Source organism: Microcaecilia unicolor, chromosome 3, assembly GCF_901765095.1.
Source record: "Microcaecilia unicolor chromosome 3, aMicUni1.1, whole genome shotgun sequence".
NCBI classification, from domain to species: Eukaryota; Metazoa; Chordata; class Amphibia; order Gymnophiona; family Siphonopidae; genus Microcaecilia; species Microcaecilia unicolor.
Window position 1 is genome coordinate 431,237,398 of NC_044033.1, and position 23,284 is coordinate 431,260,681.

At 43.7% G+C, this 23,284-nt stretch overlaps 1 protein-coding gene across 1 annotated transcript in view; it reads right to left on the reverse strand.

The window, feature by feature from the left end:
• The window catches only part of GREB1 (growth regulating estrogen receptor binding 1), a 209,532-nt gene that overhangs the window by 146,505 nt on the left and 39,743 nt on the right, over positions 1–23,284 (reverse strand). The window contains 1 exon segment of the mRNA XM_030195152.1: positions 10,390–10,518. Coding sequence (XP_030051012.1) covers positions 10,390–10,518 — 129 coding nt within the window.

Consider the following 23,284-nt stretch of genomic DNA (forward strand, 5'->3'; position numbering starts at 1 on the left):
CCTGAGTGTGCGCAAGGAGAAGCCACCAAGTCAGACTCCATCTGGCTTGAGGCGTGCACAGCACCAGCTAATCGTAAATCCCGGAGACTGAAGACCACAGTCTCAACAGGAGCAACTGTAGGGGTCGTATGTGGAACTTTGCCCAAGGCAGAACATCCAAAGTTGCCACCAAAGAACCGAGAACCTGAGCATAATCCCACACTCATGGGCAGGGAACAGAGAGAAGCCTGAGAATGTGCTGCTTGAGCTTGAGCTGACAATGGTGAGGAAGGAAAACCTTCCCAATGTGGGAATTGAAGCACACTCCCAGAAACTCCAGGGTCTGGGTGGGGGAGATGACTTTTGATGTAATTCACCAACCAAACCAGTGTAGAAAGAAGAGACATGACTGTCTGTGTACTGTGAAGGCTCTCTTGATAAGAAGACACCCGAATTAGCCAATCATCCAAGTAAGGAGGTACCTGTATCTCTTGCCAGCGAAGAAAAACTGCCACCACCGCCATAACTTTTGAAAAATGTGTGAGGTGCAGTGGTAAGGCCAAAAGGCATGGCCTTGAATTGAAAATGATCTCCCAGGATCGCAAACCAGAGAAATTTCCTGTGAGAAGGCCAAATTGGGATATGAAAATAAGCCTCCATGTGGTCCAATGAGGTGAGAAACTCACCTGGCTGGACCAAGGCTATGACAGAACAAGGAGTCTCCATGCGGAAGTGCAGCACTCAGAGATGTGTTCACCCCTCTGAGATCCAAAACTGAGCGAAAGGTGTCTTCTTTCTTTGGGACAACAAAATAGAATATCGACCCGTGCCCTGCTCTGCTGGAGGAAAGGGATGAATGGCCCCCAGTCACCTTAAAAAGGCTAAGGTAGTTAGCAAGGGGACAGCATAAAAAGATCTGCAAGTGGCTTTGAAAATTCTAGTTTTGTAACCATGGAGATTGATGTCGAGAACCCATTGTTCAGCAGTAATGGTGATCCACTCCTTGTGAGAGCAGGAAAGATGTCCACCTATGTCTACGTACAAGGAGTAAACCTCGATCCCATCACTGTGAGGGCTGCAAAGGGGAAGAGGTTCTTCAGGAAGCGGAAAAGAGCTTCTTGCCTCTTCGATAGGAAGAACGAGTCTGAGGAAAGCAAGGTTTCTGAGCGGAAGCACTAGACTTCCCTGGTCTATACCTCCGCGCTTCTCAAAAATGAGATGTGGAGGGGCATAATCGAAAGGGACACCCAAGTTTTGCTGAGGACGTCCTCGCAAAACATCCCGATGGAGGGGCGGGTAAACCCGTATTATTGAAACAAGATGGACATCCATCTTTCGTTTTGATAATACGGTCGAGGATGCCCAAATCTTGAAATTTAGGTCATCCTTAGAGATGGGCGTCCCTAGATTTGGTCGTTTCTGATTTTCAGCAATAATGGTAACCAAGGACGCCCATCTCAGAAATGACAAAATGCAAGCCCTTTGGTTGTGGGAGGAGCCAGCACTCATAGTGCACTGGTCCCCCTCAAATGCCAGGATACCAACCGGGCACCCTAGGGGGCACTGCAGTGGACTTCATAAATTGCTTCCAGGTACATAGCTCCCTTACCCTGTGTGCTGAGCCCCCCAACCCCCCCCCAAAAATCCACTACCCACAACTGTACACCACTACCATAGCCCTTATGGGTGAAGAGGGGCACCTAGATGTGGGTACAGTGGGCTTCTGGTGGGTTTTGGAGGGCTCACATTTACCAACACAAGTGAAAGAGGTGGGGGGGCCTGTGTCCGCCTGCCTGAAGTGCACTGCACCCACTAAAACTGCTCCAGGGACCTGCATACTGCTGTGATGGACCTGAGTATGACATTTGAGGCTGGCGTAGAGGCTGGCACAAAATATTTTTAAAGATTTTTTTTGAGCGTGGGAAGGGGTTAGTGACCACTGGGGGAGTAAGGGGAGGTCATCCCCGATTGTCTCCGGTGGTCATCTAGTCAGTTCTGTGCCTTGTTCGTAAGAAAATCAAGACCAGGTAAAGTCATCCAAGTGCTCATCAGGGACGCCCTTTTTTTTCCATTATGGGTCGAGGACGTCCATGTGTTAGGCACACCCAAGTCCCGCCTTCGCTACGCCTCCAACACGCCCCCATGAACTTTGGTCGTCCCTGCGACGGAAAGCAGTTGGGGACGCCCAAAATCGGCTTTTCATTATACTGATTTGGGCGACCCTGTGAGAAGGACGCCCATCTTCCGATTTGTGTCGAAAGATGGGCGGCCTCTTTTGAAAATGAGCCTGCTAGCTACCCAGAGATGAGGCTTAGGCTTGTCCTCAGGTAACCACTGAATTTTAGAATGTCCCAGTTCTTAACAATCTTCTCCAAATCCACAGCACAGAGTTGTTTCCCCTGAAAGGACAATTTTGCAAGATGAGATTTGGATGTCACATCAGCAGCCTAATGCCTCAACCTAGCCAGCTTCGCGCTGAAACAGTCAAGGCCATACCCTTAGCTGACGCTCAGAGAACATCATAAAGAGCGTCTGACAAATAGGACAACCCCGCTTCTAGGATAGGGAGAAAGTCTGGAGGTGAGTCCAACGTGGACAATTGTTGAATCCACGACAAAGAAACCCTGGCTACAAAAGAAGAAGAAACTTCTTCCTTGAGAATTTAATGCAGTTAGTTGAAGGGCAAGTTTCAAAAAAGCCTCAAGCTTGCTGTCACGCATATCCTTTAATGCAGTGCCGCCTTCAACGGGGATAGTGGTTTGTTTAGTAACCACTGTAATAAGGGCATCCACCTTAGGCAGAGCAAACTGTTCTAAATCAGACAGCAGAAGTGGATATAATTGGACATAGTACGAGCCACTCGGAGGTTAGAATCAGGGGTCTCCCACTGAGTTGCAATAAGCTCCTGATTAGCCTGATGAATATGGAAAGATAGATACAGGAGGTTTCTTAGTACTTGACATAATAGATGGAGAAGGACAAGAGGACTGAGAAGCAAGGGAAGAAATGTTTAAAGCCTCCATAGATTTTGTAATCAGCAGAGGCAACTCCACTCTCAAAAATAGCCTAGCTATAGTAGAATCATCACCCCCATCTGCCTCTGAAATGTCCATGTCAGAGCCATCAGCAGAACTAGGACAGTCAGAATACACAGATAAAACCTCCTCTGAAACCCGAGAAGGAACATTCTCCAAATCCTACGAAGCAGAAGGTTTTCGTTTCTTAGGAAGCTGCTCTTCAAAAACAATGTGAGTGGAAGAAGGAGAGGCAGCATGAGCTGACTTTAATGAAAAGACCTGATGTAATAAAAGAACAAATTCAAGTGAAAAAGGCAGGGTACAGACTTCTACCCCCACAAAACCAACATCCCGGGATAATGGGCGAGGAACCCACTGACAAAATGGCCACCAAAGCCGTTAGTGCTGAGCCCACCAAAATCGTCACCAAAGCGGGGCCGCATTGAACTCCCGGAGAAGGAGTACTGACAGCCAAAGTAGACAAAAGTGGCATGTCCACAGAAAATAAAGCAAAGCATACAGGAACCAGTAGCCAAGAGCTTACCCCAGCTGCGCACACAGGTGCAGATATACAGAATAATAAATATACTCACAGAAATCAGCCAGTCTCGACCTCCAAGACACTGAAGCTCCACAATCTTCCCACAGCACAAGTGCTCTCAAAAAGAACCGCAGTGGCTGCCTTGTTTTTTTTTTATAGAGGCAGGAGAAAAAGAGAAGGGAAGACTGAGATAAAAAGGTAGAAAATGGCAACTGGGGAGAAGGGAGGGACCTAGACCACTAGGTTTACACCTGAGGCACAGGATACTCTAAACCCCGATGCCACACAGAAGTCACCACAGCGCACAGGAGATGCTATCCTGCATGCTGGAGATAGAGAATACTGGCTTGGTTGCTAAGCGCAGGAGCTTATGAGGCACAACTCAATAGAGGTCCCTATCTCCACCTGCTAGCAGATGGTCACAACCCATTTGTCTGGACTGATCCTTGGGACGTAATGGAATGCTAATTTAAAAGTGTGGTGGAGAGGGGGAAAAGGGATACGATGTGAAAAAATGTCATTGCAACTTGCTCCCTTCCATACCTATCTTGCCCCTCTGGTGCTACTCCAAATATTTCTGTCTAGAGATGCCAGTGGATAACAACCAGGCATTTAAGTCACTAAACAGCCAGATGCTATCTAGATAAAAGGAGGCCACATCAGGGGAGAAGCAGAGGCAATGCTAGGATTTATCCAGATCAGTTATCAGGATAAATTCAGGCCTGCTCAATAATGGGCCAAAATCAATCTGGACAGCATCAGCAAGGTCACCCCTCAAAGCACAGATTCAGCACCACTGATCACCCAAAGAGTTGCAATGAATGCACAGAATAAGTTAAGTGCTGACACTGTAACAGCTTATTCTGCTAACCATGTTGGATGAAAATCTTGCCCTGTAATATTAATTTACTGTTATTACTACTACTACTAATCATTTCTATAGCGCTACCAGACATTATCTCAATCTGAATCTGTATGGGAATACAAGAGAGATGTGCATCCTCTGACAGCCAGAGGTCATGGAGTATACTAGTGAACTCATTATTTTTATTTATTTATTATATTTTCTGCTTCTAAGTCTTATCAATCTACTGTGGCGACAGCAGCCAACATTATCAAGCTAGCACAGCAAAAGTGCTACAGGGCCTGAAAAGATGAGCTGGGACTTGCATACCTCTTCCAAATGAAGACAGTACAGCATAACACAAAAATAACCTTGGGAACAAGATTGACGCACTTGAAATAGAAAAAAAATAGAATATCTCCTGCAGCTGGACAACAGAGATTTTTCTGGAAGATGGTAATCATGGTAGAAAATTATTGGGTTGGCAGCTGACAAAAAAAAGGAGAAGTTCTAGACAGCTTAAGGAAACTTCAAGGAGTAGAAGGGGTGATCTGTACGAGTAATGGTGAAATATGCCAGGCTTTCAAAGAGTTTTACACCTGTCTTTATAGATCAGAACTAAGGTAGTCCAGCAACAACACAGGTCTATATATATGTAGAGTTAAGCTACCTAAAACAGATAATGTAGATTGTCAGTCTCTAAACAGACCGATATTAGCTGGGGAAACAGAGGAAGCCTTTAGCAGTATGCCTGGGAGAAAGGCATCTGGTAAGGATGCCTTTCCAGTAAAATACTTTAAGATGCTGAGCCGTCACACAGCCCATTGTTGGGGGTAATTCTCAAAAGTTCGCTTAAAGTATTTTCTTTTGTTGGAAAGACTTATCCAAAGCAACTTATTTAACATGGTGGAATTCTGTATGCATTATAGTTAAATATGAATATGCTGCAACTGAAAAATTCAACGCAACTATTAAATATAATAAAATATGGACTCATTAACATGACCAAACTCATAATAATAACCATGCAAAGCAATGATACACTGTAATCATCTGTGACCATTATGCTATGTTATGTTAATAATCATTATCCAATTTTGTTCTTGAACATGTAACGATGCTTCCTTCCTGTTATGTTGTTATACAGGCTAATTGTGTTTTTAGTTAGCCTTGTTATCTCTTTATAAAATAAATAAAAAAATATTGGAACTAAAAAAAAAAAGTTCACTTAAAGTTAGGCGCCAGGATGATGCACACTCAGCAAAAATTCTATACCAGCAATTATGCGTGTAATTACCACCACAGAATACTAGTATAAGTACTAAGTTATGTACCTAACGTTAAGTATGAGCACTTACACAAGCAGAAAGGCTAGTGTAAATGCTTGCACCTAACTGCTGCCAGTTATTCTACCTCCCACGTACAAAGTACTATCCTCCCAGGTCCACGCCCCCTTTCAGTTGTGCACTATGGATTTTGTGTGCACAATTTGTAGAATCCCGACTAAGAGCAGTTACACATGTAACTACTACATAGTGCCAATTAGTGTCGATAAACACCAATTATAGCCAATACGAGGTTGTTAACACCAATTAGCAACTCTGCTATTGAGACAGACATGGAGGAAGTCACTGCTGATCCTGAGATCGGTAGCATGGAATGTTGCTACTATTTGGGCTTCTGCCATGTACTTGTGACCTGGATTGACCACTGCTGGAAATAGGATACTGGGCTAGATGGACCATTGATCTGTATGGCTATTCTTATGTTCTCAGAGCACAAATAAATCATAGAATTCTATTATTTATGTAAGTATGTGCTAACATCTAGGTGCAGGCATTTACACCAGCTGATGAAGGTGACTGCATCCTAATATATGCACATTTTCAGACATTTGCATTAGTATTTTATAAAGAAAAATAGGCACCTATTTTATGTTTAAATCTGTTTATTAGTAGAGTCAACAAACGAACAAGAAAAAACAAAACAAGTCAAGCAGCACTGGGAACAATGATACATCAATCAAGCAAAAACAAAGAGGACCTTTGTGTCTGATAGCTCCCCTGAAAGACAAAGAACATCTGTCCCACAACAAAGTCCTAGGCACCTATTTTATAGAATAGGCTTAAAATACGTGCTGTGCTATAACCAGCACCTATAGTAGGCACCCTGTTATGAAATCACCTACCACATGTTAATGTATAAGCCAGTGGTTCCCAAACCTGATCCTGGAGGCAGCCATGTCAGTCAGGTTCTCAGGATACCCATAATGAATATTCATGAGAGAGACACATGTAGATTTACTGAAAACCTGACTGGCTGGGGTGCCTCCAGGACCAGGTTTGGGAAGCACTGGTTTAAGCCCAGAACACCTATATGTAGAACAGCACATGTGTTAGAAACAGTCTTGTTTAAAGAAAAACAGTAACAGGCATTAGTGTCCAAGATTTGTAAAATCCTGATACCCAAATATCAGTCTCTAATACACTCCCATATTAAAGCCTGGAATGACAGGCTGAATTCCCCTATTAAAGAGGAAAATTGGAAAGGCATACAAAAATGCTGTCAGAAATACTGTATTCCTTTGCTATCAATATTTATACAAATTTGTCAACCACCTTCCCAAATCCAGAATGTTCCGCCCAAGGCAACACTGCCATCTTCTGCATTAAAGAAGCATACAAGAAGGAGGAGAGCTGCTAGGGAACTGTATTTCTTTGGCTGGGGGGGAGCTTTGGCATCCCCACCAGTCATTTACAGGTGTGCTGCAGTTCTGGAGGGGGCCCGAGTCCAAAGTGGGGGGCTCAGGCCCCCAAAGCCCCCCATGGCTACACTACTGGTGGCAACACCTGACACCTGCAGCAATTATTTATTTATTTTACACATTTATAGACCGCTTAAATCAAAGCAGTTTACAAAAAAAACATACAAAACAAAATACATACAGCACCAAAAATAAAAATCAATAAAATATACAGAAAGCATACTACCACTGATGTCTTATATCCATGACTTGCATCAGAACTGCACCACTGTAACAGCCATCTTTACATAAATGCTTCCATAAAGAAAAAAGTCTTTAATAACTGCTTAAACTGCAAAGTTTCACAGCACAATCTCAACTGGCCTTTTAAAGCATTCCATAGCAGTACCTCAGACACTGAAAAAGCATCATATCAAGTCTCACAATTAGCTGATGCCTAGCTGCTCAGAAGGAAATGTTTTGAGGTTAAGGAAGGCAGAAAGCATACAGAAGGGAAATCACAAAGGAACAAGACAGAGAGAGGGAGAGTGTTGTGCAGCCTGGAGTCACAAAAAGGGACAACAGAAGAAGATTCTCCAGAACAAACAGGATGGGTTTAGAGTTCCCCTCCAGCCTCCATGGAAGTCAGACCCTGGGGCCAGGTATGGGAGGAAGCTCTGTCTCAGAAACAGGCAGAAAGGCCAAGGCTTAAGACAGGTATCCACAAGTAAAGGTGGAACATCGAAGGAAGACGGCAGAGGAGTACCCAAAGGCCAGAGAGTCTCCATTTCTGAGAGAAATAGGTTGCTTCAACTCTCCTGCTAGCCACAGAAAAAAGTTGAGGCTTGTGTTTAAAATTAGGAAGAGAAAGCCCAGAGCTGTGAGGAGAGCTTTATGATAATGGCAGTTCTTTTAATATATTGGTTCCAATTAACCCCGGAATCTCTTCCTCTCCTTCATGCCTGTCAAGACAGATGTTGCCAAGGGTGACAGTGACTTGGAGTCAAAAGCTGACTTCCGGTGGCCAATTACAACAAACTTCCAAAATCATGGAACCTAACTGAAAAGTTTATGGTCTCCATCTTGGACCCATAGAAATTAATGGAAAAATACACATTTTTAAACTACAAATTGGCACCTAAAATTTTCCATGCCACTATAGTACATCTACTTCCACAATCTTCTGTTTTCAGATTTGAAACCCACACATTTTAAAATGTCATACGTTTTTCTTAAATAAGTCATGTTAAAATTACTCAAATTCCTCATTTCACCTTTTAAACAAATAAAATTGAGTCCCAGTTCCCCTCTCCATCCAGGACATTTCACAGAAATAATTTTTAAACCTTCTAGATGGCTCAAACTATTACCCTGGATTACCCTATGATTACCATAAAATGCACTTTTCTCCCAAAACCACCCCCCTGGTTTTCCAAAAGAGGTTCTCAGAAACCCATAAATACCAAAAATGTACACTAAAAGTTAACCCTTTCAATGCCAGATTTTTACGCTGACCAAAATAAAACCCCCCAAAATTCTTTAAAATAATTTCCTACCAGAACCTGTCCCTAGAGACCCATAGACCCCCCTGATGATAAAAAAAACAAAATTTTAAAACAATTCTAGAAATAAAACACACACCAAAAACAGCCAAAATAAAATAAAATTAAACCAAACCAAGGTCAGAAGACCTCTTACCTTGGTCCCCTAATGTCTACTAGGCAGTGCAAATCCTTCTTCAGGGTCCTGGTGAATCCAGGGCGCCCCCCAGATGCCAGCAGTGAAAAATCGCATATGGCCCGGTTCTCTGGCAGGGCAGCCCAAAACTTGAGGCCCCAGCTTCATTCCAGTCCTACTGCGACCTCCTGAGCCATTCTGAGCATGTGCGAAATTTCACACATGCTCAGAACGCTCCTGGCTCCAATGCAGGCCCAGGCAGGGGATTTTCCTGCCGGCCTGTTACCACAGGAGCTCATTCGGCGGTCCAGTGGCAACGCAAACAGATGCGTTTTGGTGCCGCCGGATCCCAAACAGCCACGGAGCCTTCCCCAGCCCCAAATTTGGCCACCAATGAAGGGCACAATGTAAGGGGTCCAACTCAGTGGAGGCTGCCCCCAGGCAGCCCTGAAGCAGCCCAAAAACGGCGTGGGCCACCACGAAAACCCCCAGCAGCCACCCAGGGCTCAGGTAAGCCCTCTTTTAATTAAACAAATAAACTTTTATTATTTTTATATCCCATTTACAATAAAAATAAAAAATAAAATAAAATGCCTGTAGTGTACCTAGGCACTATTCTTCCACAGTGTTGGCAATTTACATAGCGAGTAAATGCAATGAGGGTATACACACAGGTGGAACATGAGTGGGGTTCTCAGTTACATGAATAACTTACAGAATATTGCAACTTACATGCATCCCTGCTACATTTATGGCCTATGGCTAGTGCAACTGCAAGTGCGTAAATGTTGGGCACACCAATACCAGGTTACACTAGTATTCTATACGGAGAGAAAAGACTCCTACTGCGTGTCCTCAGGGCGCCTAAATGGAGGTGCCCAGTAATAGAATTGCTTCCACTTTGCTCCCAGTCTATGATTTCCCATTATCGTATGTAAAATTTGTTATTAAATGAAAGCACTGGAATTAATAATTAGCACATATCTCCTTGTTTCATTGCTAGGAAGAGTAAGGAAAGGTACGAGAGAGAGACTGAGAGAGAGGGTGTAGTTCACTGATGATTTAAGGAGGAGTATTTAAAAGGGTAATTCTATACTCAATTACTTTTCACGGTAGTAGAAAGATGGGCACAGCAGTACACAAGACAGGTTTTTTAAAACTCTGCTTGATGGTTTCAACAGTGGGGCGCAGTTTATAGTGTCATTTAAAGTAAATAAAACTGCACTATAGTACAGTAGAATAGCACATAGTGTAGTTGTATATATTTCTCAATCATAATATTTCCTAGCAGAGAGAAACACAGAGAAGCACAACACTCCTGCACATGGGTATTTCAACAAACCAACTTTTGATCAGCCGTTCTGTGTGGTGCTTTAATACCAGAGGTTACATACAAAAAAAAGCATACACTGGACTATCTTCCTACAAAATTCTGCAAATGCATCTCAGCCCTTTCGTGGTGGTCCTGTAATGTGATTACAACCAAGTACACAGCAGAAACGCAGGATTATCTGAAGCTTATCTAACTAATGAATAAAGAGATGGTTAATTCACAAACACGGAAGAATAGAGAAGCTAAGAAAAGTACCTAAAACTGAAGGCCTTGTTGGGGCGGAAAGGTTGGATTTCACTGGTTGATGATGTTTCTGAGAATCTTTGCTGTTTGGAACAGCTGGGCTTACTGGTGTTGCCATGGAGACCGGGTCAGCAGATGCGCCTAAAAAACATAAAAGTTGCTTTAAACAGAGATTACCTACTCAAATATTTTAAGTGTTACCAGCTTTGGTTTCGGAGAGTACCAGTCAGTCAGGTTTTCATGATATCCACACTCAATATGCATTTGATAACTCTGCATGAACTGTTCCAAAGTATGCAGCCTGTCTGGTGGACCCTGATAACAAGACAAGGAACCACAGTTTCAAGGAATATTAATTAAAAATACGTGTTCTATTTCTTCAGAGAAAAACTTAAATGATAGTATGAAATTTTTATTATGCAGCACATATGAAGCACTGCTCTATAAGTTGTTAACATTTATTTGCCAATTGTATAAAATAAATGTATAAAACACTGACATTTTTGCTCCTAAGTACACACTTACCTATGAAAATGCCAGTAGGCTCTGAATTGGCAATCTACAAATATGCACTCAAATGGCATAGCATGTATTTGTAAGAAGAAGTTCACATAGGTGGCAATAGGCAGGGCTGGCATTTAGGAGGAAAGTTATCAACATTGGCTACCGTTAAGATGGGCTATATTACTGTTCACCCGAGTTATTAGTAACTAGGCCTCATTACAGAAAAGGGGCCAGTGATAAAATAGCATGAGTAAGTGGTAAAATAACTAGGGTTTCATTTCAATTAAAAATTGTAATCACTCCATTAATCTCGCGATTAAAGGCGAGGCATAGCCAGCAGTCCATCCTGGGGGAGCACGGATTTCCTCCCCCTCCCCCTGGAATCATACCTTTGCTGGTGGGGATGCCAAAGCCCCACCAGTCGAAGAAATCCACTGCCAAAGCGGCCCCCTTCCTCCTTGTACTGCCTCAGAAGCAAGGAAGTCAGCACAGTGCCTCCACTGCCACTCCCTGAGCATGCTCGGTTCACGCACGAACGTGGGAGTGCAAGCCTCAGTAGCTGAAGGCATGGCACTGACTTCCTCGTTACTAAGGCAGAACGAGGAGGAAGGGGGTGATTCAGACAGCCGATTTCTTCGGCTGACGGGGCTTCAGCAACACCACCAACCCACTCCAGGTCCATTATCTCTCTCCTCTCCCTCCCACTCTCTTTCTGAGCCCAACATCTCTCACTCTCATTTCTCCCTCCACTGTCCTCCCTCAGGTCCATTATCTCTTCCAACCCCCCACCCTCACCCCATAAAACACTTCTCTTTTTTTCTTCCTTCCCTGCACCCTCTCAACTCCAGGTCCATTATCCCTTCCTCCCTTTGAGCCCATCATCTCTCCCTCCCTTCTCCCTCCACTGCTCTCCTGTCATCCTTCTCTCCCTCAGTTAGGCTTCTCTATTTCCCCCTTCCCCTCTGCACAATCCACCATCTCGTCCTCCCCTTTTAGCCCTGTCCCTGGTTCTATTTCAATTCCTCCTTCCCTCCCCCCAAGGTTGTTTCTCTCCCTTCCCCTGCCCCGGCTCTCTCAAGCCCCTCTGTTGCTCTCTCAAGCCCACCGCCCCCATGGCTTTCTAAAGTCCCTTGCAGCTCTCTCAAGGCCTGCTTCTCCCCTGTGGCTCACTCAAGCCTCCCTGTAGCTCTCTCAAGCCCCCCCCCCCCCTTCCTCCCATGGCTCTCTCAATCCCTGCAGCTCAAGGCCTTCTCCCACCTGCAACTCTCTCAAGCCCTCCCTATGGCTCTGTCAAAGCCCACATGACTCTCTCAAACCACCCTCTCCTTGTACCCACCTGCAGCTCGCTCTCCCTCCCCCAATGCACCCCCTCCCCCGCTCCCTCAGTACCTTTTTAAACAAACTCTTCAGTCTCTCGCCTCTCCTCTCCCTTCCCGGACCTGCCACTGGCCTGCAGGGCCAAAGACATGCCGTTTCAAAAGGTACTGTAGTGGGGGGGATGCGGACAGAGGGAAGCAGGAGGGAAAGCACAGAAAGGTCCAGGAGGGAGAGAGAGAGCTGCAGGAAGGTCCAAGAGGGAAGGGAGCAAGTGATGCTAGGCAGCACAGGATTAATTATTAATCACGATTATATTTTTTAATCACAGTTAATAATTAACACAATAATCACTGCATATACTGTAATTTAACATACAGCCTTAAAAATAATCCATCTTAATGGTAGTCCACCTATATGCTACATTTAGACACCCTATTACACCAGCTCTAAGAAATATAGGAACATAGAAAAATGTAGGCAGATACAGACCATATGGCCTAATCAATCTGCCCATTCATACCATCTACACTCCCTATCACTCCCTTAGAGATGCTATGTACTTTTCCCAAGCTCTCATGCAATCAGATACTGTTTTCATCTCCACCACTTACACCGGGAGGCCGTTCCACTAATTTAACACCCTTTTCATGAAGAAGTGCTTCCTCAGGTTATTTCTGAGTCTGTCCTTTTTCATATTCATCCTATGCTCCCTCATTCTACAGCTTCCTTTCAATTGAAAGAGACTCACTTCCTGTGAATTTATGCTGCATAAGTATTTACATTTCACTACCACGGCTCCCCTCTCCCACCTTTTTTTCCAAAGTATACATATTGAGATCATTATGTTTGTCCTCATACGCTTTATGATGAAGACCACTGCCCATTTAGTAGCAGCCCTCTGGACCAACTCCATCCTGTTTATATCTTTTTGAAGGTTCAATCTCCAGAACTGTACACAACATTCTAAATGAGGTCTCACCAGAGTCTTACATAGGGGCATCATCACCTCCTTTTTCCTACTGGCCATTCTTCTCCCCATGCACCCAGGCAAGTGAGTGTACGGGAGTGGGCACAAAAATGTAGACACACTAATATCTAGTTTAAGCTAGTATTCTATGAGGACACTTGAGCATCTGAGTGTCTATACAGTATATACTCTCACCTTGTGTTAACTAAATGGATGCACCATGTTGTAGAGTTACCCCCATAATCCACACCAGTTTCCTAACTACTAAAATTCATCCACATCTCCCTCTAACTTGCATCCTTCACTGACATACATATTAATGAATGTTTCTCAACTACAGACCAGAATTAGTGGTCTACTGTAGCTGCATTTAATTTTCGAAAGTGTGACTATAATAAAATGAGAAAAATGATTAAAAAGAAACTAAAAAGATCGGCTGCTAAGGTTTAGGACACTAAATCAGGTGTGGATGTTATTCAAAAATACCATCTTGGAAGCCCAGTCCAGATGCATTCCATTATTTGCAAAGGTAGTAAGAAGAGAAAATGACAGCCAGCATGGTTAAAAGGTGAAGTAAAAGAGGCTATTACAGCCAAAATACAGTCCTTCAAAGAATGGAAAAAGGACCCAAATGAAAAAGACAAGAAGCAACATAAGCACTGGCAAGTCAGATCAAAGCATTAATAAAGAAGAAACTTGCCACAGAGGCTAAAACTCACAGTAACAACTTTTTTAGGTACATCCAGGGGCGTATCTGCGTGGGGCCTCAGGGGCCTGGGCCCCCGCAGATTTCGCCCTGGACCCCCCTACCGCTGCCAACCCTCCCCCTCCGTTGCTCGCCTACCTTCGCTGGCGGGGGACCCCAACCCCCGCCAGCCGAGGTCCGCGTCCTCCTGCCGCTGCCGGCTGCCTCTGGTGCTTTCATTTGTCCATTGAAGCTGGCGCCGATGAAAGTTTCTTTTGAGTCTGACGTCGCTGCACGTTGTACGTGCAGGACGTCAGACTCAGAAACATTTTCTGAGTCTGACGTCCTGCACGTACAACGTGCAGCGACGTCAGAGTCAAAAGAAACTTTAGTTGGCGCCAGCTTCAATGGACAAATGAAAGCACCAAAGGCAGCCGGCAGCGGCAGCGGCAGGAGGACGCGGACCTCGGCTGGCGGGGGTTGGGGTCCCCCGCCAGCGAAGGTAAGCGAGCAACGGAGGGGGAGGGTTGGCAATGGTAGCGGCTGGGGGGAGGGGGATCGGCAATGGCGGCGGCGGCGGCGGCGGGGGGGGGGCTATAATGTGCCCCCTCACTCTGGCCCTGGCCCCCCCTACCGCCGCAGTTCAGATACGCCCCTGGGTACATCAGAAGCAGAAAGCCTGCGAGGGAATCCATGGGACTGTTAGATCATGAAGGAGAAAAAGGGACACTCAGGGAGGACAAGGCCATAGCGGAGAAACTGAATGAATTCTTTGCTTTTGTCTTTATTGAAGAAGATGTAAGAGATCTGCCTGTACCGAAAATGATTCTCAAGAAATGATGATGTGGAGGAACTGAAAGAAATCTCAGTGAAACTGAAGATGTACTGAGCCAAACAAAAAATTAAAGAGTAGTAAATCACCTGGACTGGATGGCATACATCCAAGGGTACTAAAAGAACTAAAGCATGAAATTGCTGATCTGCTGTTAGTAATATGTAACCTGTTGTTAAAATCGTCCGTAGTACCTGAAGATTGAAGGGTGGCCAATGTGACGTCAATTTTTTAAAAGGGTTCTAGGGGTGATCCGGGAAATTATAGACTGGTAAGCCTGAATTTGGTGCCTGGCAAAATAGTGGAAACTATTATAAAGAATAAAATTACAGAACACAGACAAACATGTTTTTGTTTTCATTTCCAAATATTTTATTAATTTCCAAGAATACAAATAACAGGAAAACAATGATGGAAAAACATAGGAAGCAAGAAACACAACAGGTGGGAAAGGAAAAAAGAGAAAGGAAAGAAGAGAAAAAAGGAGGGGAAAGCATCCAGGTGTTTAACAAATAAGTCCTTTGTACTGGTTTAAGGTGTAGCCTGAATAGTTTGGAGGTAGTTGTCCAAAATAGACCAAAAAAAATTTTTTTTTCAAACATGGTTAATGGGACAGAGTCACCATGGGTTCAACCAAGGGAAGTCTTACTTCACCAATATGCTTCATTTCTTTGAAGGCGTGAATAAGCATGTGGATAAAAGTGAGCCAGTTGATGTAGTGTATTTAGACTTTAAGAAAGCTTTTGATAAAGTTCCTCATGAGAGACTCCTAAGAAAATTAAAGTGTCATGGGATAGGACGCAAGGTTCTGGTGTGGATTAGGAATTGTTTGTTGGACAGAAAACAGAGGGTAGGGTTAAATGGTCATTTTTCTCTATGGAGGAGGGTGAACAGTGGAGTGCTGCAGGGATCTGTACTGGGACCGGTGCTATTTAACATATTTATAACTGATACAGAAATCGGAACGAGTTAGGTGATTACACTTGCAGATGATACAAAACCATTCAACATTGCTAACACAAGTGCGGACTGTGAAATATTGCAGGAATACCTTAGGAAATTGGAAGACTGGGCATCCAAATGGCAGATGAAATTTAATGTGGACAAATTCAAGGTGATGCACGTTGGAAAGAATAATCCAAATTATTACCTGATGCTAGGGGTCCACCTTGGTGATCAGCACTCAAGAAAAAGATCTGGGTGTTGTTGTAAATAATACGCTTAAATCTTCTGCTCAGTGTGCAGCAGTGGCCAAAAAAGCAAACAGGATGCTAGGAATTATTAGGAAAGGGATGGTGAAACAGACAGAAAATGCTATAATGCCTTTGTATTACTCCAAGGTGTGTCCGCACCTTGAATACTGTGTTTAGTTCTGGTCGCCATACCTCAAAAAAGATATAGCGGAATTAGAAAAGGTTCAGAGAAGAGCGACCAAAACGATAAAGGGGATAGAACTCCTTTCATATGAGGAAATGCTAAAGAGGTTAGGGCTCTTCAGCTTGGAAAACAGACAGATGAGGGGAGATATGAATGAGGTCTACAAAATCCTGAGTGGTGTAGAACGAGTAGAAGTAAATCGATTTTTTACTCATTCCAAAAGTACAAAGACAAGGGGACACTCAAGGAAGTTACCTGGAAATACTTTAAAAACAAATAGGAGGAAATATTTTTTCACTCAATGAATAGTTAAGCTCTGGAACTCTTTGCCGGAGGATGTGGTAACAGTGGTTTGCGTATCTGGGTTTTAAAAAGGTTTGGATAGAAATCAAACAAAATAAAACATGGAAAAGAAAATAAGATGATACCTTTTTTATTGGACATAATACATTTCTTGATTAGCTTTCGAAGGTTGCCCTTCTTCGTCAGATCAGAAATAAGCAAATGTGCTAGCTGACAGTGTATATAAGTGAAAACATTCAAGCATTACTATGACAGTCTGACAGGGTGGGAGGATGGGGGTGGGTGGGAGGTATGCATGGGGACATCAAAGCATATCATTGATATTCTAACAGGATGGGTGTGGATAGGTGAGGGGTGGGGTGATCAACAGAGACATACAGCTTTATGGTTTATAATGGGCTAGGAACCCCAGATCCTTGTTAAGTCCTTTCTGTTGGGTGTTAAAATATTCAATCATTCTGACTTCAAAGGTCTTACGTTCTTGTATGGTTTTAAAGTTACCTTTCAGGATTCTCATTGTGAGGCCCAATGGATAAAGGGGAGGAATATGTAGAAGCTGACAGGATTAAAGCAGAATTGCATAACAAATATTTCTGCTTTGGTTCACGGATGAAGGGCTGGGAGTAGGACCACATAAGACAAACAAAAGTAGGGAATGAAACCATGGCAGACCTTGAGTGATTCAAAAAAAGGAGAAGAACCAAACTCCAGAAAGTGCACAATAGAAGGAAAACAATGGAGATGACCAAATAAATAAGGTGAACAGGGTAACCTGGTTCACAGAGATAACAACCTGCTGCGTGTCGGCGATGTAAGTTCAATACCGAAGAGAGTGCTTGGGCCAGGTGGAGGGGGGGGCGGCGGCGGCAACTCCGGGTGGGGGGAGCGGTAGTGGCGACCTCGGGGGAGGAGCGGTAGCAACGTCGGCGGTTCCCTCCCTGCCCTTCGCGCAGTTTCCCTCTCTGTCCCGCTCCCGTCATCATGTATTGACGCGGGGGGTGGGACAGAGAGGGAAGTCTCTACTGCACATTTGTGGGTGAGTACGGTCACTCGCCATTTATATGTTTGATCTGTTACATGCTTATATTGTATTATGTATCTGTATTATTGAAACGGTTTCTACCACTACGATATTCTGTAAGCCACATTGAGCCTGGACCTAAGTGAGATAATGTGGGATATAAATGTGTTAAATAAATAAATAAACTAAATGTATTAGCTCCCACAAAGGAAAAATCAAGCAGCCATTCCTATGGTGAACCTGAACTATCTTAATGTAACTGATTTTTTTTTTTTTTTTTCGAAAATCAGGGCATGGAGCCATAATGCCTTCTATAGTATTTGTTCAGTTTGTCTTAGATTCAAAGAAGGAGTTGTTATTGAAAATGTTTTTCAAGGTTAGAGACGTTCTGTTCCTTTATTCCAAGAGAAGAATCACTGTGTCAGCATCCAGTGGGATGTTGTAATATATTTTATGTAGAAAAAGAGAGTCACAGCCTGAAAGATGTTATTACATAGCTAGTTTGAGCTTTGACATTTTTTTTAGCTCACTTCTTGTTTTTCAAAGATATTGCTTTTCATATTACTGACTTCCATTCTCCGCTGCTTGTGTTTTAAAGAAGAACATGCCGCTATACTGTTTGGAAGCTAGCCCCTCATTTCTGGTCTTCCTTTATGCTTGATTGTCTGGTTGTTTTTTGTGTAAATATCTTTATTGAAACAAACAAATAAAAAAGACAGCTGTTCTGCTCATGGATTATAAAATCTGTAAGTTTCCTGATGTAACTTGTGCCACTTTGAAGAGGAAGCAATTGTTATCGTTAAGATCTAAAATTGTTATAGATTGTATTGCAATATACCTGTAGATGTGTAATCTGGTTTCAAGGAGTTAGACATTTTTTGATTAATCACACGTGTCAATGTTTGCTGTCAGCAAGATAATAATTTCACATTTGTCTGTTCCCCCCACCAATACTGTGGCCACTCATGCAATAATTTTATTTATTTATTTATTGCATTTATATCCCACATTTTCCCACCTCTTTGCAGGCTCAATGTGGCTTACAATACATCATGAATAGTGGAAATATATAATTTAGTAATTGTTTGGTTGTTTTTAGTGGGGAAAATGTGGCATTTTCAGGATGTGACGGATTTTTAAAATCTAAACTTGTGCAGGTGTCTTAAGAGGTGCGCTACAGGAGTGCAGCGAGCGGGGAAGGGGTATCATATTCAGGTGTTAAAATATTGGAGAAAATGTTTTATCCCATTAAAATCTATGGGAATTCAGTTTTAAAAATGGAGCTGATATTTAAAGATTCAGAGTTCCATCTTCATCAGTACAAACTGTGACTTCCGTGTAAGGCTTTTTGATTGGATAATAAGGGAAAGATGATGTCAGAGAGTTCTGGTTGTTATGGTTACAGCTGGAAGAAGAGCAGGAAGTTTTTTTTTAGTAAGAATAAAGGTTGTTGCTGTTATGTGCTTTACAGAGACTAAAGAGGCATATTTTCAAAGCACTTAGCCTTCCAAAGTTCCATAGAAACCTATCAGCCTTATTTTTGAAATTGATGGGCGCCCAGATTTCGACCCAAATCGGGAGATATGCGCCCATCTCGCAAAGGCGTCCAAATCGGTATAATCGAAAGCCGATTTTGTGCGTCTTCAACTGCACTCCGTCGCGGGAACGAACAAAGTTGACAGGGGCGTGTCGGAGACGTGGTGAAGGCGGGACTGGAGTATGTTTATCAGCCGAGGAGAGATGGGCGCCTTCGGCCGATAATCGAAAAAGAAAGGTGTTTTTAGCGTGAATTTAGGTCACTTTTTGGACCCTTTTTTTCACAAACAAGTCTCAAAAAAGTGCCCTAAATGACCAGATGACCACCAAAAAAACCCCCAACTTTAACAACTTTGTTTTCCAGCCTGTATGCCAGCCTCAAACGCCATACCCAGCTCCATCACAGCAGTATGCAGGTCCCTGGAGCAGTTAGTGGGTGCAGTGGACTTCAGGCAGGTGGACCCAGGCCCATCCCCCCCTACTTATTACACTTGTGGTGGTAAATGGGAGCCCTCCAAACCGCCCCCAAAACCCACTGTTCCCACATGTAGGTGCCCCCCTTCAGGCATAAGGGCTATGGTCATAGGAGCCAACTTTTCAAAATTATTGGGGGTGCTAAGCCCAATGGAAATTACCCCTCCCTGAACACATACAAGGAATTTTTCTCAATATTGGGGGTGCTCAAGCACCCACAGCACCAGTAGTAGTTGGCTCCAATGGCTATGGTAATGGTGTAGAGTTGTGGGCAGTGGGTTTTGGGGGGGATTTGAGGGGCTCAGCACCCAAAGGAAGGGAGCTATGGACTTGGGAGGTATTTGACTTTTTTTTTAAATTGTTACGTGCCCCCTAGGGTGCCTGGTTGGTGTCCTGGCATGTGAGGAGGACCAGTGCAGTACGAATCCTGGCCCCTCCCATGACCAAATGCCTTGGATTTGTTCATTTTTGAGCTGGGCGCCTTCGGTTTCCATTATCGCTGAAAAACGAAAATGCCCAGCTCAAATCCACACAACTCCAATGCATTTGCTGGGCACAAACCATATTATCGAAAAAAAAGATGGGTGGCCATTTTTTTTCAAAAATACGGTCTGTCCCACCCCTTCACGTACCCATTCTCGGACATAGACGTCCATGGAGATGGGCGTTCACGGTCGATTATGCCCCTCTACGGAACTTTGGAAGGCTAAGTGCTTTGAAAATGAGCCCCTAAGTATCAATACCTGAAAAGTTTAGGGAAAAGGGCAAGTAGTAATGCCAAAGAAAGCTGCAGGACTAGAGCTCCAGAGGAAAAAAAGTCAAAGCTGCAGGACCAGAGCTGCTGAATCAGAGCTTCAACAGAGAAACAGAGCTGTAGGTTCAAAACTAAAGCAGAGGGAGACAGAGCTGAAGGGTCAGAGTTGCTGAATCAGAGCTTCAACAGACAGACAGCTGCAGGTTCAAAACTACAGCACAGACAGAAAGAGATGCAGGTTCAAAACTACAGCAGAGAGAAAGAAAGCTGCAGGACCAGAGCTGTTGAATCAGAGATTCAACAGAGAGGCAGAGCGAACAGCCTTTGAGAGAGAAAAAGTCTTGCAAATATAATTTTTTTGTGTGTGTACACACACATATATATATATATATAAATATTTTTGGTTAACACATTTTCCCTTCTTTTCTCCTTTGAAAGACATTGCCTTTGAGATACTTAAATAGTTAACTAAGAATTTTTTTTTCCTTCTGTAAGAAGAGACTGTGAAACTTAAACTTCTCAAGAAGTTTTTTTTTCTATTAGGTTCCTTACCTAGGAGGAGGATCCTGTAAGTAAAAAAAAAAAAACAGAGAGAGAGAGGGAGAAGCAAACTGCAACACAAAGTAATATAGAGTGCCATAATAGAACGGGGCCGGCCAACTAAAAGGGCGGCAATCTCTAACGCCAGCCCCGTCAAGCAGCGTATCCGACTGTATTATCGAAACAAGATGGCCGGCCATCTTTCATTTCGATAATACAGTCGGGGCCGGCCAAATCTCAACATTTGGCCTGCCCTTAGAGATGGCCGGTGTTAGAGATGGCCGCCATTGGTTTTCACAGATAATGGAAACTAATGGCAGCCATCTCAAACCCGGCCAAATCCAAGGCATTTGTTCCTGGGAGAAGCCAGCATTTGTAGTGCACTGGTCCTCCTCACATGCCAGGACACCAACCGGGCACCCTAGGGGGCACTGCAGTGGACTTCACAAATTGATCCCAGGTACATAGCTCCCTTACCTTGTGTGCTGAGCCCCCCAAAACCCACTCCCCACAACTGTACACCACTACCATAGCCCTTAGGGAAGAAGGGGGCACCTACATGTGGGTACAGTGGGTTTGGGGGGGGGGTTGGAGGGCTCCCATTTACCACCACGAGTGTAACAGGTAGGGGGGGATGGGCCTGGGTCCACCTGCCTGAAGTGCACTGCACCCACTAAAACTTCTCCAGGGACCTACATACTGCTGTCATGGAGCTGGGTATGACATTTGAGGCTGGCAAAAAAAATTGTATATTTTTTTTATGGGTGGGAGGGGGTTGGTGACCACTGGGGAGTAAGGGGAGGTCATCCCCCATTCCCTCCAGTGGTCATCTGGTCACTTCGGGCACCTTTTTGAGGCTTGGTCATGAACAAAAAGGGACCAAGTAAAGTTGGCCAAATGCTCGTCAGAGCCGGCTTTCTTTTTTCCATTATCGGCCGAAGCCGGCCATCTCTTAACCACGCCCCTGTGCCGCCTTCAGTACACTGCCAACACACCCCCTTGAACTTTCGCTGGCTCTGCAACGGAAAGCAGTTGAAGCCGGCCAAAATCGGCTTTCGATTATACCGATTTGGCTGGCTTTAGGAGAAGGCCGGCCATCTCCCAATTTGTGTCGGAAGATGGCCAGCCTTCTCGTTCGAAAAGAAGCAGGATAGTCTTTAACAAATGAGTGATATAAAAATTGTTGTGTATTTTAAGGTTAATGTCACAACTGTTGTAAAATACTGCATTTAGAGAATATTTGTCTTGAAAGAAGGGTATTCTGATAGTTATGGGAGTATTGACAGTCATACCTCCTAAATGATTTCATGATGGAATGTTAGAGTATTATAAGTAATTTTGAGAGCTTGACTCTGTTCTTAAAAAAAAGCTTCACAAGTTTTTTTTATGCCATGGTGCAATAAAGAATTTTTTTTTTAATAATGTGTGTTTCTTTTTCTTAAGGGTTATCACATGTTTTCAGTGCTAACGCTGGTTTTTTTTTTTTACTTCTGAAGCGGTTACAGGTGAATGTGTGTCTTAATCCAGGGGAGGTTTTCTTACCACCTTCCACTGTGACACTAGTAGCATTGCTACAGTTGGATCGGGACAGTGCAGAAACCCAGAGGGCGCTACATTCAAAAAAGCTCCCAGGAATCAAATGCTGCCACCCAACATGGCTACGTTTCGCCAATATCTGGCTGCATCCGGGGCAGAAAAAGCAGCTGGTATAAAACCTCAAACTTCACCAAAACTTGAAAAAAAATGATCCTCTTTCTGGGTAACTTATTTGCACTTTTGCTACACTTGGGCGTCCACAGTTCTATCAGGTCTATGGCTGGTGTAACCGGGGGGGGGGGGGGGGTGCCAAAATATTAGGCATGCTAACATCAGGTTATGCAAGTATTTTGTAATGGAATCTGGGTCCCCAGATACTGTTACAAAATAGGTTCTCACCATGCGGCATCAGGACACCTAAAAGGAGGAGCCCACTGCACTTAATATTAATAAAATGGTGTTCTTTTCTCAAGCAGAGATCATTATGGGAACAATTCTACAACATGGTGCCTACAATTAAAGGTCTGGAGGGGGCATGGTAGGAGCCTATTCTTAAAAATAAATAAATAAATAAATAAAGTAGGCATCCGAGAAGTAGGATTTTGAACTGTTGAAGGAAGGGGGAGGGTGGGGGGGGGGTCATGGGTGGGAGGGGGTTTAATAGGAGGGGGGTAGGAGAGAGGGGGGAAGTTAACTTAAGAACAGGCATAACTCTGAGATGTACATATGATCATTTTAATTGTGATGGTAATTTTTACAATGTTTGTCATCTAATTTGGCTTGTCAATAAATAAAATTATTAAAAAAAAAAAAGTAGGCATCTGCTTTCCCTCATAGAATACTAGCCTAACCAGATACATCAATGGTCTTCAATAAATTTTAAGCTGCGGCCACTTTGGATTCTAATGAGCTAAAGGAGAGCTGCCAAATATCTTCCCATGCGGGGCCAAAACATTACTGACCAGTACACGACTTCCATCCCCACCAGCCCACCTTCAAACTTCATTCGGGGGTATCCTCAAGGTTGTCAATATTTCCAAATGCATTCTGTTTTTTCTACT